The 17037-nt window shown below is 38.5% G+C and overlaps 1 protein-coding gene across 1 annotated transcript in view; it reads right to left on the reverse strand.

The window, feature by feature from the left end:
- Positions 1 to 5041: 5041 nt before the first annotated feature.
- The window catches only part of LOC130871384 (cytochrome P450 3A6-like), a 145617-nt gene continuing 133621 nt past the window's right edge, over positions 5042 to 17037 (reverse strand). Inside the window, exons 12-13 of the mRNA XM_057764722.1 lie at positions 7759 to 7921; positions 5042 to 5137 (exon numbers count right to left, since the gene is read on the reverse strand). Coding sequence (XP_057620705.1) covers positions 5042 to 5137; positions 7759 to 7921 — 259 coding nt within the window. The remainder of the gene's footprint in view (positions 5138 to 7758; positions 7922 to 17037) is intronic.

Consider the following 17037-nt stretch of genomic DNA (forward strand, 5'->3'; position numbering starts at 1 on the left):
TTTGCTTCCAATTTCCAGGAGGATCTATATATGTTTTTCTTTGGTTTCACCTTATTATTTGGCTTCTCTAGGCTGGCGAACTATAGGCTTAATGTCCTTTGTTTATGGCTAGAGCCGACTAATGAGTGAGTACATACCATATTCATCTTTGGGTCTGGGTTATCTCAGGAGAGTGTTTTCTTTTCTTTTTTTAAAAATATTTATTTATTTATTTATTTATTTATTTATTTATTTATTTAGTATACAATATTCTGTCTGTATGTCTGCAGGCCAGAAGAGGGCACCAGATCTCATTACAGATGGTTGTGAGCCACCATGTGGTTGCTGGGATTGAACTCAGGACCTTTGGCAGAGCAGGCAATCCTCTTAACCACTGAACCATCTCTCCAGCCCCAGGAGAGTATTTTCTATTTTCATCCATTTGCATGCAAAATTCAAAATGTCATTATTTTTTACCACTGAGTAGTACTCTAATGTGTATATATTTCACACTTTCTTTATTCATTCTTCCATTGAGGGGCATCTAGGTTGTTTCCAGGTAACCCACAAACCTATTAACATATGATTTTTGACAAGGGAGCTAAAAGTATACAATGGAAGAAAGAAAGCATCTTCAACAAATGGTGCTGGCATAACTGGATGTCAACCTGTAGTAGAATGAAAATAGATCCATATCTATCAATATGAACAAAACTCAGGTACAAATGGATTAAAGACCTCAAAATAAATCAGACCACACTGAACGTAATAGAAGAAAAAGTGGGAAGTAGTCTACAACACATGGGCACAGGAGACCACCTCCTACGTATAACCCCAGTAGCACAGACAGCAAGAGCAACAGTGAGTAAACGGGACCTCCTGAAACTGAGAAGCTTCTGTAAAGCAAAGGACACTGCTGTTAAGACAAAAGGCATCCTACTAAATGGGAGAAGATCTTCACTAACCCCGCACCAAAGGTCTTATCTCCAAAATATATAAAGAACTCAGGAAACTGGACATGAAAATTCTAATTAACCCAATTAAAAATGGGGTACTGAACTGAAAAGAGAATTCTCATAAGATGAAGTTCAAATGGCCAAAAGACACTTAAGGTCATGTTCAACCTCCTTAGCTATCAGGGAAATGCAAATCAAAACAACTTTGAGATAGCATCTTACACCTGTCAGGATGGGTAAAATCAAAAACACCAATGATAGCCTATGCTGGAGAGGATGTGGAGTAAGGGGAACATAATCCACTGCTGGTGGGGAAGCAAACTTGTGCAACCACTTTGGAAATCAGTGTGGCGATTTCTCAGGAAATTTGGGATCAACCTACCTCAGAATCCAGCAATACCACTCTTGGGAATATATCCAAGAGATGCCCAATCATATAACAAAAGCATTTGTTCAGTTATGTTCATAGCAGCATTATTTGTAATTGCCTTTTTTATTTTTGAAATGTGACTGACAACTACCTTTATTTAACTTTTTATTAATGTCTTTTTATTGATTCTTAGGGAATTTCATATTATAAACCCCAATCCCACACATTTTCTAGTCCTGCATTTCCACCATTCACCCTTGAAGCTTCCCTCCACAAAATAAAAAAAAAAATAACAAAAAAATCATTCCTCCATTTTTTCCACAACTCCATCACATATTCATTTGGGGTAGTGTCCCTGGGAGTGATGATGTGTCCTGCAGTATACCCCTTTGCCCAAACAGCTTATCCTACTTCAGGACCAAATGATTCTTTGGCTGTGATGCTATTCCAAAATTAAAGAGGACTAGATTACTTCTTCTGTATTCAGATTGATGACTACACATTGTCATCATAGAACTTTCACCCAATAAATGATGGAAACATGCATATATTCACAGCCAAGCAAAACCTGGGCCAACCTCAAGAAACCCAGTTATAGAGAGGGAGGAGTGATTATATGAGCAAGGGAGGGTTAAGATCATGATGAGAAAACCCACAGCTGACACAAGCTCATGGGAGCTCACAGATCTTAGATCCACAGCTTGGGAGCCTGCATGGGACTGACCTAGGACCTTTGCATGTGGGTTACAGTTGTGTAGCTTTGTCTGTTTGTGGGACTGATAGCAGTGTGATCATGTCTTGTACCTGGTGCATGAGCTAGATTTTTGGAACCTATTCCCTCTGGAGATGCTCAGCCTTGATGCAGTGAGTAGGAGCTTGGTCCTGCCTCAACATGATATATCATACTTTGTTGACTTTTGCCTTAACCTTTTTAAATGAAGACAGAGGAGTGGAATGGTGGAGAAATAGAAGGGATGTGGGGGAGGAAATGGGAGGGAAAAAGGAAGGGGAAACTGTGGTTGGTATGCAAAATAAATAAAAAATTATTAAAGAAGGAAAAAAGAAAAGAAAATTCAAAATGTCTCATTGAAAATAAAACAGCAAAGAGTCAAATCTCAAATTTGCTCAGGTATGCACAGACAAATAGAGGAGAAAATTTCTTTATGTAGCCATTGGTGTCTGACACTCTGAGATTGCTGGGGAACAGACCTACAGATTCCTATGGGAATCTTCCATACCCAAAGTTTCCTTTTCTTTTTTTTTTATTGAAAAAAAATTTTCTGCCTCCTCCCCGCCTCCCATTTCCCTCCCCCTCCTCCCGCCCCTCTCCCCTCCCCCCACTCCTCTTCTCCTCCCTCTCCAGTCCCAGGAGCAGTCAGGGTTCCCTGCCCTGTGGAAAGTCCAAGGTCCTCCCCCCTCCATCCAGATCTAGGAAGTTGAACATCCAAACTGTCTCGGCTCCCACAAAGCCAGAACCTGAAGTAGGATCAACACCCCGTGCCATTGTCCTTGGCCTCTTGTCAGCTCTCATTGTCCGCCATGTTCAGAGAGTCCGGTTTTATCCCATGCTTTTTCAGTCACAGTCCCGCTGGCCTTGGTGAGCTCCCAATAGATCGGTCCGACTGTCTCAGTGGGTGGGTGCACCCCTCGTGGTCCTGACTTCGTTGTACATGTTCTCCCTCCGTCTGCTCCTCATTAGGACCTTGGGAGCTCAGTCTGGTGCTCCAGGGTGGGTCTCTGTCTCTATCTCCATCCATTGCTAGATGAAGGTTCTATGGTGATATGCAAGATATTCATCAGTATGGCTATAGGATAGGATCATTTCAGGTTCCCTATCCTCAGGTGCCCAAGGAACTAACTGGGGACATTGCCCTGGGCATCTGGTAGCCACACCAAGTTCAAGTCTCTTGCCAACCCTTAGGTGGTTCCCTTAACTAAGATATGAGTTTCCCTGCTCCCCTATCCAACCTTCCTATATCCCCAATCATCCCGTTTCCCCAAGTTCCCCTCATCCTCTCCTTCACACTTTTCTTTCTCCATCTCCCCTTACCCCCATCCCACCCTACCCCCAAGATTCCAATTTTTTGCCCGGCACTCTTGTCTACTTCCCATAGCCAGGAGGATAACTATATGTTTTTCCTTAGGTTTGCCCTCTTGTTTAGCTTCTTTAGGACCACATATTATAGACTCAGAGGCCCCCTATCCATAGCTAGAAACCAATTATGAGTGAGTACATCTCATGATCTTCTTTTTGGGTCTGGGTTACCTCACTCAGGATAGTATTTTCTATTTCCATCCATTTGCATGCAAAATTTGAGAAGTCATTGTTTTTTTACCGCAGAGTAGTACTCTAATGTGTATATATTCCACACTTTCTTCATCCATTCTTCCATTGAAGGACACCTAGGATGCTTCCAGGTTCTGGCTATTACAAATAATGCTGCTATGAACATAGTTGAACAAATGCTTTTGTCATATGATAAGGAATCTCTTGGGTATATTCTCAGGAGTGGTATTGCTGGGTCCAGGGGTTGGTTGATCCCAATTTTTCTGAGAAACCGCCACACTGATTTCCAAAGTGGTTGCACAAGTTTGCAGTCCCACCAGCAATGGATGAGGGTACCCCTTTCTCCACAACCTCTCCAGCAAAGGCTATCTTTGGTGTTTTTGATTTTAGCCATTCTGACAGGTGTAAGATGATATCTCAAAGTTGTTTTGATTTGCATTTCTCTGATCGCTAAGGAGGTTGAGCATGACCTTAAGTATCTTTTGGCCATTTGAACTTCTTCTGTTGAGAATTCTCTGTTCAGTAGCCAGTGAAAAGTTTCCTTTTCTAATGCCCCATCAAGGACACACACACACCATGGCACTCAGTCTATACTCCCATGGGAAGGTTGCTACTATCAGTTGTTGACAGACGTTGATTATAGGGATATCAGCTTAGTACTGACCATGAGGTTTCCTCCTTGATTTCAAGATATCATACAAGAAAGTGCTAGATAGACTTCTTGGGAGAAAGACTCATCAGTAGTTTTACCTAGCTGTGAAATAAAGACCAGTATGTCAAGATATGAATTCATGAGTGCAATAGTCACATGACTGTTATAGGATAACTAGTTACTTTTTGTTGTATTTAACTTCATTCTATGAGAAGAAATGCATGCCTGGTACTAGGTCTCTGGCCAGGAATCCATGGTTGAGGAACTCACAAATCTCAGGAATAAAATTACTACTATTATTTTAATCTTCATATCACACTGCTTTCTAAAGTTGTATCTCTTTATCCAGAGATGAATGCAGCCCTTAGATTTAATCAAAGAAATTGTTCAGTGGACAGTGGTCAACATCTAAACTTACAGCTGCTCAAAGGACAAAAATGGGTATCATTGGAGTACTCAGTCATCAATGGAAAATCAATGATTTTATAATGGAAAAGAAAATATTAGTAATATTTCTGAGAAAACTTTATCAGTATTAAAATAAAACACAACAAGATATCACTGGGAAAATGGATATATTTTGATATTAAACAACATATACATTGTTAAATAATAATTTTTTTCCACACACAATAATTGAAGCTCTATCAAGACAATGAAAGATAAATAAAGATTTTGAATGCTCAATTCATGAAGTATGGTAGATAAATGAAATATTCATTTAGGCTTTATTCAGAAGTGAATTAAAATCTCAGGTGTTAAGGATACTTGAAGAACATATCAGGACTTGAGACAAATCAGTTTTCATTTTTGACCCCATCTCTTGATATAGTCTTCAGGTTAATAGGTTTTTCTGGATAAAGAAGTACTTCCCCACTTAAATTCAAGGGAATCTATAATAGTTGAAAAAAATACACTGGTAAACAACCAATGAAAAAATGCACAGAAGACTAATAGAACTAATTTATTAAGAACTACAATAGTTTCTTTATGTATTGTCATTTGGCCATGATCTTAGAACAAAGATGTAAGAGTCAGGAAGAATGTAAGTTTAAGGCTGGTTGAGCTACATAGCAAGTTCTATACAAACCTGAACAACATGAACTACTTCCTATAAATAATCTGTCTTTATAAATGAATACGTATGACTTTTAGCAACACATATCTTGAATTCCTCATAGATTTATCTTTATAAAAACTGAAAAAAGAAAATATGCCTCTATCTATCATACATCTAAGTGAATATTTATCACTGTTCCTTACATGCCAAGACAAAATTGTGATGGTATGTCTTCCTCAGTAATACACATTTTAAATGGAGCAGTAATTTGAACTCTATAGAGCATATTTGTGGGTATACAGAAAACAGCATTTAAAAGGTGCTATAAAGTGAGTAGAGAGAAAACAGCATTTAAAGGAGATTTAAAGTGAATTTTGCATTTAGTAAAATGGAAAGATAATCATGATTTTTGCATTGTACACCTCTTGCTCCTAAACAATGTGTTTACCTTCCACACTGAACCTTGGAAATTAATGATGGAAAGAAAACTTTGGAACCACTAAGATATTAGTCCTCTGCATTTCTTCTGAACTCAATGGAGTGCTTTAGGGAAGTTGTAGTCTATTTTATACCTTATTTTTATACCATATTTTCATTAGTTTAAAAAGTGAAGAATCTCCAACAGACCAATATTCTTATCTAAGTAGAAGAATGTACAAATAGTTTGTCCTGTAATTTGACAAAGACCATCTTGTATGTAACAAGAGCTTATCAGGGGTTACCAAAACTTGCTTTCCATCAAAGCAAAGTATCCACATACAGAACATCAAGACACCTGTCCTCAAGTCTCTAAAAAGAAGATGACTACCTTATCCTCCTATTCTTCCATGAAGAAAAACCTACTGACACTCAAGGTATATTAAACACAAAAGTCATAAGATTAAACCCATTTGGCATTACTTCAACTTAGATTAATGGTAAAGTATTCTTATGTTATTCAGGGGAGGTATTCTAACCATGTTTCTAAATATTTCACCTTACATAAAAAGTACATAGAAAGGGGAGAAAAGTTTTAAGACCAGAAGTGATGTCAGATTTCAAGAAACCATGTTTTCCAAACAAAACAACAGAGAGCAATGCACAGCTGAAATCCCAAGAATATGAAAGAATGAACAAGACATGTACAACCACAATCTATACAAAATGCCAGAATGGAGTGTGTATGGACAGAAACACAGTTCTATTCTTGTTTGGTGATCTTTTGTTATCCTATGCTGCTGGAAAAAGCCAAGCCTCATTTACTAAATGGTAGTGCTTCTCATAAATCAACAAGACTCTGGGGAAAGGCCCTCTTTACCCAAGAGCAGTTGGCTAACAAAAATTGAACTTTATGTATTTAAAAATGAGAAAGAAGTGAGGAATGTAGGAAAGTAATTATAGACATTGAGGTGATTTGCCATGAAATTCTTAGGGAATAAATAAAAATATTATTTAAAATATACACAATATCTACTAAAGCAATTTTCTTAATTTTAAATGGTAAAATAACTTAAAATATATACCCAAGATTTAAAAAAAAGCTACAAAACCTGCTTTATGTATTCACTTCAAATTTTTAGCCTTAAAGTCAGAATTTCAGTTAATGAAAAGAATAAAATCAAGTGATTCAGAAAGTAAGAGGAATACTGAACATAGAGAACATACCACAGAGAAGTACATGTAGCTACCAGGGGCAATGGCAGCATACAGAAACCATTACTAGAAGACAGGAGTAATTTACAGAGAAAAGCTAGGAAAGGTTTTTGGGGTTGGGACACAGTTGGTTTCTTTGAATTTGAAGGATGAGAAATGATGAAGGGACATTATTGTAAAAATGTAAAGGGAGGTCTGTTAGTCTATACTAGAGTTCCCAAAATCTGAGGACAAATGGTCAGAATAGTCTAGAAAATGAGTAATTTATATCCATGAATAATACTTAAAACCAGTGATTCTTGACTATGGATATAAGTGGAAATCACTGTGGAGCTTTAAAGACCATTCTGTGGGTGAAGGATTTTCTAGTATCTGATGTGACACAGGCATCATAAGATGATCATTATTCCTTCTGGAGATAAGACATGTCTACATATGTAGTTAACCAGAAACACTATTTAATAACTGGTTCTATGTATGGTACATTCATGTACAAATACACTATAAACCAAACCATTATTTTGTAAAATGGATATATACTAGTAAGAAATAAGAATTTTTTTTGTTCAAATCCAATAATATCATACATAATCATATAAAAAATCTTCATTGACCTTATATGATATTACCATTTACACTTAGATATAGACTAATTGCTCCATACTTCAGGACCCTACAACTCACACATGATTTCAGGTAGATCACTGAATAGAGAAAGCTTTAACTAGAGACGAATAAACATTTTTTAAGAATAAATGAAGCCCCAGTTTATGAAAATGCCTAAAATAAAAACTTTCCAAAAGAGAATATTTTCTGCCTCACCTGTGTTTCTTCACAAGGTTCCATGGAGAAGTTCTGCAAGATTTTGACAACAGCAAGCTTCATGGTAATGAGAGCAAACCTCATGGCAATGCAGTTTCTAGGACCATTCCCAAAAGGCATGTATACAAAAGGATTGATTGCATCTTTGTTTTTCTTGGAGAACCTGGTGGCACAATTTTACAAGAACACAAAATAATGAAATATCACATCAAGTACACAAGAAATAAAATATACAACCCAAAGTCAGGATTATGTAGGGCACTGCAGTGTGTTGACTGTTCCAAATGTGTTGTAGTTATTTCATTTCATTCATCATGAGATTTTTTTTTGTTTTTTGGGTTTTTTTGTTTGTTTGTGTTGTTTTTGTTTTGCAAGACAGGGTTTCTCTGTAGCTTTGGAGCCTGTCCTGGAACTAGCTCTGTTTCTCAGAGTGAAGTTGGATGTTTATTTAGTGGGCTATGGAGGGGAAAGGAAAGAAGAGGAGGCTTAAATTTTTGGCCTCCACAGAAAAATAATAGTGAAAAATTCTATTGTGTTGGTCTGGACAATGATTATGTTTTAGGATATAGCAACCTGAACCACCCAAAACACAGAAACCAAAATCAAAATAAGTAAGATTGTATCAGAGTTAAGGAGAGAGAGAGAGAGAGAGAGAGAGAGAGAGAGAGAGAGAGAGAGAAGACTGTCCAAAATAAAGATAACGAGTCACATAGAGAATCAACTCCTGCATTGAAAAGGAAAAAACAAATAGCCAACCATAAAACTGAGAAGGGGCTAATGTCAAAAATATGTCAGAAATTCAAATATCTCAATGAAACAAAAATTTAAACAGCCCCCAAAATGAAACATAAACACAATTTTTAAATGGGAAAAGGATCTAAACAGACACACAAATGGCCAACAGCTACCTTAAATGGTGTTTCATATCACCATTGACCACATAGGACAGGGGATGCTTCATGGTGACAGAGCCCTAGTGTAGTATTTACAATGTTCTGCATATGATCTCCTGAGCCAATAAATAAATAAATAAAAATTAAAACTACAAAAAAACAAAAAATAAGATATTTCCCTAAATCTATGAAAATGGTTTTTACCAAAAGATGTAGCTCTGAATATGGCAGACAATGAGAGCTGACGAGAGGCCAAGGACAATGGCACGGGGTCTTGATCCTACTTCATGATCTGGCTTTGTGGGAGCCTAGACAGTTTGGATGTTCACCTTCCTAGACCTGGATGGAGGGGGGAGGACCTTGGACTTTCCACAGGGCAGGGAACCCTGACTGCTCTTGGGACTGGAGAGGGAGGAGAAGAGGAGTGGGGAGAGAGGAGAGGGGCGGGAGGAGGGGGAGGGAAATGGGAGGCGGGGAGGAAGCAGAATTTTTTTTCAATAAAAAAATGATATAGCTATTGGTATAATTTGAATGCAAATCCCATAGGCTATGGGTGAGAATAGAAATTAGTATAATCATTATGCAAAATAGTATGAAGTTTGCTCATAAAAGTAATAAATAATTATAGAATTTGCTAGTACCATTTCTGGGCATATGCCCAAAGAAAATGAAATTAGTAAGTCAGAAAGCTGTTTGTACTGTCTTTGGTGTGGATAGCAGCCTTATTCACCAATGCTAAGGTACAGAAGCAATCCAGATGTCCCCCAAATGGATGGATAAGAAAAGGTAGTATATATACATGATGAGAAATAACTCACCCTTAATGAATAAAGAAATTTCTGCCATTTTCAACAACATGAGTAAGCCTACGGGGCATTCAACCAAATAAAAACAAGCCAGTCACACAAAGAGAATGATATCCTGCAAGCACACAACCCGAAAAGATACACAAGCTGGAGAGTTGAACTGCACAACCTAGAGACGAGCTGCAAAGCTGGTGGTAAGAAAGTGTAAGATTGCAGCTAAACAGGATAGTATTTGAGACTTAATATCCTGTCTGATATTGAGCTAATAATATCCATTATATATTTCAAAATTATTGAAAGAGCAAACTTTAAATCTAGTCACAACTAGAAGCATTAATTTCATGAGGTAAGAGATATGCTAACTTATTTGACAACTTGAATATTTACCAAATCATCTCATTGAAAATATATTTAAATTTACATATTTAAACACACATACATATATATGTATATGTACATATATATGTTAAGTAAAAATAAAGTAAAAGGAGAATAAGAGGAATCACAACCAGATTACTTTTAAAAATAGATTTATAAACTTGGTTTTGGAAGAAACATCTAATATTTAACATTGTTATATTTCATATTATCTTAGAAGTCATTTTATTTAAGTAACCTTGCAACTATTTTCAGACAAATTTTGAATCCTATATTTTTAGATTTACTAAATATGGAAAGATTTTAGTAATTACTTATGATTATTTATTTTTATTTTTCTGTGTAGTAAGAGCTGCGGGCTGTGTTCCTGCCACCCCAGCTCCTGGTTGCCTGGCTAGCTTATGCCCAGAAATAACAACACACAAACTGTATTCTTTTAAACACTGCTTGGCCCATTATATCTAGCCTCTTCTCGGCTAACTCTTGTGCCTGGACTAGCCCATTTCTAGTAATGTGTGTAGCACCCCAAGGTGAGCTTACCAGGAAGATTCTAGCCTACGTCCATCCTGGGTCAGAGCTTCATCGCATCTGCCCCAGAGAGGAGAGGAAATGGCATCTGGCTCTGAGAGGAGCTGCCCTGCATCTGAGCTCACTTCCTCTTCCTCCCAGCATTCTGTTCTGTCTACTCCACCCACCTAAGGGATGGCCTATCAAATGGGCCAAGGCAGTTTGTTTATTGACAAATGACCTTCCTCCATCATTTCCCCTTTTCCTGTTTAAACAAAAAAAAGGGAAGGCTTTAACTTTAACATAGCAAAATTACATATAACAAAACAGTTATCAAGCAAGAATTACAGTTACAATATTTACATCTATTTTATCTTTTATCATAACAAAGGAAAACTATAACTGTAACTAACTATTCTTCAATTCCATTAAAGACTCCAGAAAGATACAATATTACATAAGCAAACAAAAAACAAGCAACTTTCAAACTCTAGAAATGACAGAGACATCTCGCTGCCTTGACAGTCACCCAAAGTTTCTCTGTACCGTTGGGGCATCCATCTTCGGCCTACAGGCCCATAGTTTCCAGCAGACATTTTCATGAAGCAGGAAATTTCAAAGGCAGTTCAATCACTATCTGCTGTGTCCTGCAGAATGCCTCGAAGACTCTTTCATGAATCAGGAACCCCGAAAGATCATCTCACCTTTAGGCAAGTTCAGCAGTTCTCTCTCTGTGGGTTCTTTGTGTCCATTTTATGCAACAGTCCAGGCAAGATCAGTTTCTTGCCCAAATGGCTATCAAACTCCATAAGGATCCTCTTCGATGCCCATCTTCTTCTTGAAGTAGATTGGTGCTGCCAGGAGCAGAGTGTCTCATTGTCATGAAAAGTCCTAAGTTATTAAAACATTAAATAGCATATTCCATAGTCTTTGAAAGATATGAAGAATGTCTATCTAAAATATATCTATGTACATCTAGAAAATCTAACATGACTACAAACTTGACTATTATAGATAACTATTCATTAACAACTTATATACATAACATTTTTACATGAGCTACACAATCACAATACCTTAATCAATTTCAGAAATACATATACATATAACAAAATTGACCTTAAATTTAAATCACTAAAGCAAAATCCATATCAATGCAAATTATTTATACCTATATCATATCCCCCTTTAAATGTAAAAGAACATTTATAAACAATATTTGGGAATATGGACGTAGTTATTTCTCTCCAAACTGCTTCCTGCTGAATGGGGGCGCTGTTAATCAGATATTTCAGGGTATAACCTGTGTGCTAGGTTTATCTCAGTCATCAAATGAGTGAAGTAATTTTTTGAAGGTGTTCACAACAACCTTTCAGGAGGGCATGGTCTATCATACCATATTGGGATGGAAGCAATCTGCAGGGTGTCATCGTCTGTGAAAACAAAAGAAGAATCTCTTTTCCAAAGTATCATATCCTTAGATCCAAATTCTGAAGTCAAGGTATTTTCAAAATATCTATGTTGGATTAGTTCAGTAGCATTTATAAACAAATATCTTTTAGCAGCTGTTGCTCCTTCCTCAGCATTCAAACAATTCAAACAGACCGTAATAGCATACAGTATCAAAATTCTCTGTGTATTTTCCATCTTTGTGCACTTTATTTTAACCTCTATTTTGTTTATTTTTACTTTTATTTTTTGCTTTTTGAGATAGGTTCTCTGTATCTTCGACCTGGAATAACTCTGTAGACCAGGCTGTCCTTGACCTCAGAGATCCACCTGTCTCTGCCTCCCAGGCATTGGGATTAAAGGTGTAAGCTACTACACATTGAACTCACAGAGATCTGTTTGTCTCTGCCCTTTAGGCACTGGGATTAAAGGTGTGTGCTACTACACCTTGAAGTCACAGAGGTCAATCTCCCTCTGCCTCCCAAGTATTGGGATTAAAGATGTGTACTACCACACCCAACTACTCTCTTTCTTCCTTTTTTTTACTTTTAAGTACTTTAACTTTTAGCTTGCATTTTTTTTAACACACTGTAAATCATTTAAACATTTTCTTTGATTTTGAATCTTTCTTTTACTGTATGTCTCTCCTTTTCTGACCACACAAGCCTTGAAATTACTGAGCAATATGGGTAGGTTTAAAGCTGTGGCTTTGATGGCTGGATCCAGCCCATTCCTTAGCTTTCCAGCCTCATGGCTGAGGTACCAGCTGTAGCCATGTTTATCACCACAATTCTGTAGCGTTTCAGGGTCCCTGCCAGCAAGCAAGCTGCAGCATTCTACTCACAGACCACACTCGGCCTGCCTGTCTAAGAGAGTCAGAGTTTGCCCTGGCAGTACTGACCAGAATGCCAGCATTTTAAAACAACTCAGCTTTTTTCCTGCTATGGCCGAAAACAAGCAAGCAGTCATCTTTTATCAATACCATTTAAGTGTGTCGTGGCAGGACCTCTTAATGAGCTGCAGGGTTTTGCAGCTTAAGCTGAGTCAGGAAGCCTCTCTTAGATAAGAGTGCTTGCTTGCCTCTAGCAAGCAGAGCAGAACCGAGAAATTGCTGCTACCAAGAAAACATGCTATACTCTATTCTTTCCCAAGCTTTCTCAGGCTTTCTGTGGATGCAGTTGTCCATGTGGGTGCCAGATGAAGGCAAAGGCATAAGTCACAAACAATCCCATGCTAGTTTGGAATTATGATTAATATAATGGTTATTTATTTAAAGGGGAAAAAACCTTACAGATCACCATCCCAGACAACAGCCCTCTATGCAATCAGGAAGGGAGTCTAGTCGCTGGAAATGGAGCAGGAAATAAGAGAGAGCAAGGAGGGAAGTGGCCACTTTTTTAAAGGGAGAGAGACCATACCCCAATGGGCTGGTATCTCAGCGGCTATTGGCTGGAGGAGCGGAAGGACCTCCCACAACATTTCCATTCAAAAATTTCCATTTACCCCTTCCTCTCCTTCCCAACGCATTCCCCCATGAACCCTCTTCCCTTCCCCTCCAGCCTTAAGAGAGGGCAGGTTATCCTGCCCTGTGGGAGGTCCAAGGTCCCCCCCCCCCCCGCAACATCCAGGCCTAGGAAGCTATGCGTCCAAATAGACTAAGGTCCTCAAGAGCCAGTACATGCAGACTCACCCAAGAGGAGTAGAAGACAGGAAATAAATTGAGAACTGAAATCAACAAATCAGAAACACAGAAAACAATCCAAAGAATCAATTAAACAAAGAGCTGGTTCTTTTTGCAATAGCAATAAGACTACATAAAAAGATAAGGGGATTCTATTTGGAAAGGAAGAAGTCAAACATTTGTTATTTGCAGATGATATGATAGTGTACATCAGCAATCCAAAAACGCTACCAAAGAACTCCTACAGCTGGTAGATCCCTTCAGTGATGTGGCAGGATACAAGATCAACTCCAAAAAATCAGTTGCCCTCCTATACACTAAGGATAAAGAAGCATAGAGGGAAATCAGAGAAACTTCACATTTCATGATAGCCACAAATAGCATAAAGTATCTTGGGGCAACACTAACCAAGGAAGTGAAAGATCTATTTGATGAGAACTTTAAGTCTTTGAAGAAAGAAATTGAAGAGGACACCAGAAAATGGAAGGATCTCCCATGCTCTTAGATTGGGAGGATCAACATAGTAAAAATGGCAATTCTACCAAAGGCAATCTATAAATTCAATGCAATCCCCATCAAAATCTCAACAAAATTCTTCATAGACCTTGAGAGGACAATAATCAACTTTATATGGAAAAACAAAAAAACCCAGGATAGCCGAAATAATCCTATACAATAAAGGAACTTCTAGAGGCATTACCATCGCTGACTTCAAACACTATTACAGAGCAACAGTAATAAAAACAGCTTGGTATTGGCTTAAAAACAGAGATGTTGACCAATGAAATAAAATAGAAGACCAAGATATTAACCCACAAACCTATGAACACCTGATTTTTGACAAAGGAGCTAAAAGTATACAATGGAAAAAAGAAAGCATCTTCAACAAATGGTGCTGGCATAACTGGATCTCAACCTGTAGTAGAATGAAAAAAGATCCATATCTATTACCATGCACAAAACTCAAGTCCAAATGGATTAAATACCTCAAAACAAATCCGACCTAACTGAACCTGGTGGAAGAAAAAATAGGAAGTAGACTGCAACACATGGTTACAGGAGATTGTTTCCTCTGTATAACCCTAGTAGCACAGACAATGAGAGAATTAATGAATAAATGGGACTTCCTGAAACTGGGAAGCTTCTGTAAAGCAAAGGACATGGTCATTAAGACAAAAAGGCAACCTACTGAATAGGAGAAGATCGTCACCAACTCCACATCAGACAAAGGTCTGATCTCCAAAATATATAAAGAACTCAAGAAACTAGACATTAAAATTCTAAATAACCCAGTTAAAAAATGTGGTACTGAACTGAAAAGAGAATTTTCAACAGAAGAAGTACTTAAGGTCATGTTCAACCTCCTTAGTGATCAGGGAAATGCATATTAAAACAACTTTGAGATAACATATTACACCTGTCAGAATGGCTAAAACAAAAAATACCAATGATAGCCTATGCTGGAGAGGATATGAGGTAAAGGGAACACTCATGCATTGATGGTAGGAATGCAAACTTGTACAACCACTTTGGAAATCAGTGTGGTGGTTTCTCAGGTAACTGGGAGTCAACATACCTCGGGATCCAGCAATACCACTCTTGGGAATATACCCAAGAGATGCCCAATCATACTACAAAAGCATTTGTTCAACTATGTTCATAGCAGCATTATTTGTATTAGCCAGAACTTAGAAACAACCTAGGTGCCCCTCAATGGAAGAATGAATAAAGAAAGTGTGGAATATAAAGGCATTAGAGTACTACTCAGTGGTAAAAAACAATGACATCTTGAATTTGCATGAAAAAGGATGGAAATAGAAAACTCTATCCTAAGTGAGATACTTAAAAGACTCAAAAAGATGAATATGGTATATACTCACTAATTAGTCGACTCTAGCTATAAATAAAGGACATTGAGCCTATAGTCACAAGCCTAGAGAAGCCAAATAACAAGGTAACCCCCCCAATGTATAAATCTTCTTGGAAAGTGGAAGAAGACAATAATGCCAGGGAAAAGTTGGGAGCATGGGGGTGGGGTAGGGGTGGGAGTGGGGGTGAGGAAGGGGAGAGGGGGAGAGAGAAGGCAGAAGGGAAGGATTGGGGAGAGCTTTGAGGAGTCGAGAGCTAAGATGGAGGAAGGGTGGATATAGGAGCAGGAATCAAAATATCTACATTAAGGGAGCAATTTTAGGGTTGGCAACATACTTGGCTAGAGAGGGGAACACAGGTGTCTACAGAGATGTTGCAGTCTAGGTTTGGGCAGCATAGGAGAGGATGCCTGAACTGGCCTTGCCCCATAATCACACGGATGATTATCTTTTTTTTTTATTAAAAATTTCTACCTCCTCCCCGCCACTGCCTCCAATTTCCCTCCCCCTCTCAACTCCTCCTCTGCCTCCAGCCTGAAGAGCAGTCAGGGTTCCCTGCCCTGTGGGAAGTCCAAGGTCCTCTCCCCTCCATCGAGGTCTAGAAGGGTGAGCATCCAAACAGACTAGGCTCCCACAAAGCCAGTACATGCAGTAGGATCAAAACCCAGTGCCATTGTTCTTGGTTTCTCAGCAGCCCTCATTGTCCGCCATATTCAGTGAGTCCGGTTTTATCCCATGCTTTTTCAGACCCAGTCCAGCTGGCCTTGGTGAGTTCCCAATAGAACAGCCCCATTGTTTCAGTGTGTGGGTGTATCCCTTGTGGTCCTGAGTTTCTTGCTCATGCTCTCCCTCCTTCTGCTCCTCATTTGGACCTTGGGATTTCAGTCCGGTGCTCCAATGTGGGATTTTGTCTCTCTCCTTCCATCGCCAGATGAAGGTTCTATGATAATATGTAAGATACTCATCAGTATGACTATAGGATAGGGCCATTTCAGGCTCCCTCTCCTCAACTGCCCAAGGAACTAGCTGGGGTCATCTCCATGGACACCTGGGAACCCCTCTAGGGTCAAGTCTCTTGCCAACCCTAAAATTGGATCCATTATTTAAGATATATACTTCCCTGCTCCCATATGTACCCTTCCTTTATCCCAAAAATCCCATTCCCCCAAGTTCTCCCCATCCTCCTCTTCTCACTTTTCTCTCCCCATCTCCCCTTTTTTCCATCCCACCCCACCACCAGTTCCCAGTTTTTACCTGGAAATCTTGTCTACTTACAGTATCCAGAGGATCACTATATGTTTTTCTTTGGGTTCACCTTATTATTTAGCTTCTCTAGGATCACAAATTATAGGCTCAATGTCCTTTATTTATGGCTAGAAACAAATTATGAGTGAGGACATCCCATGTTCCTCTTTTTGGGTCTGGCTTACCTCACTCAGGATAGTGTTTTCTATTTCCATCCATTTGCATGCAAAATTCGAGAAGTCATTGTTTTTTACCGCAGAGTAATACTCTAATATGTATATATTCCATACTATCTTCATCCATTCTTCCATTGAAGGGACTCTAGGTTGTTTTCAGGTTCTGGATATTACAAACAATGCTTCTATGAACATAGTTGAGCATATACTTTTGTTGTATGATAGGGCATTTCTTGGGTATATTCCCAAGAGTGGTATTACTGGATCTTGGGGTAG

This window comes from Chionomys nivalis, chromosome 3 (assembly GCF_950005125.1).
Source record: "Chionomys nivalis chromosome 3, mChiNiv1.1, whole genome shotgun sequence".
Classification (NCBI taxonomy): Eukaryota; Metazoa; Chordata; class Mammalia; order Rodentia; family Cricetidae; genus Chionomys; species Chionomys nivalis.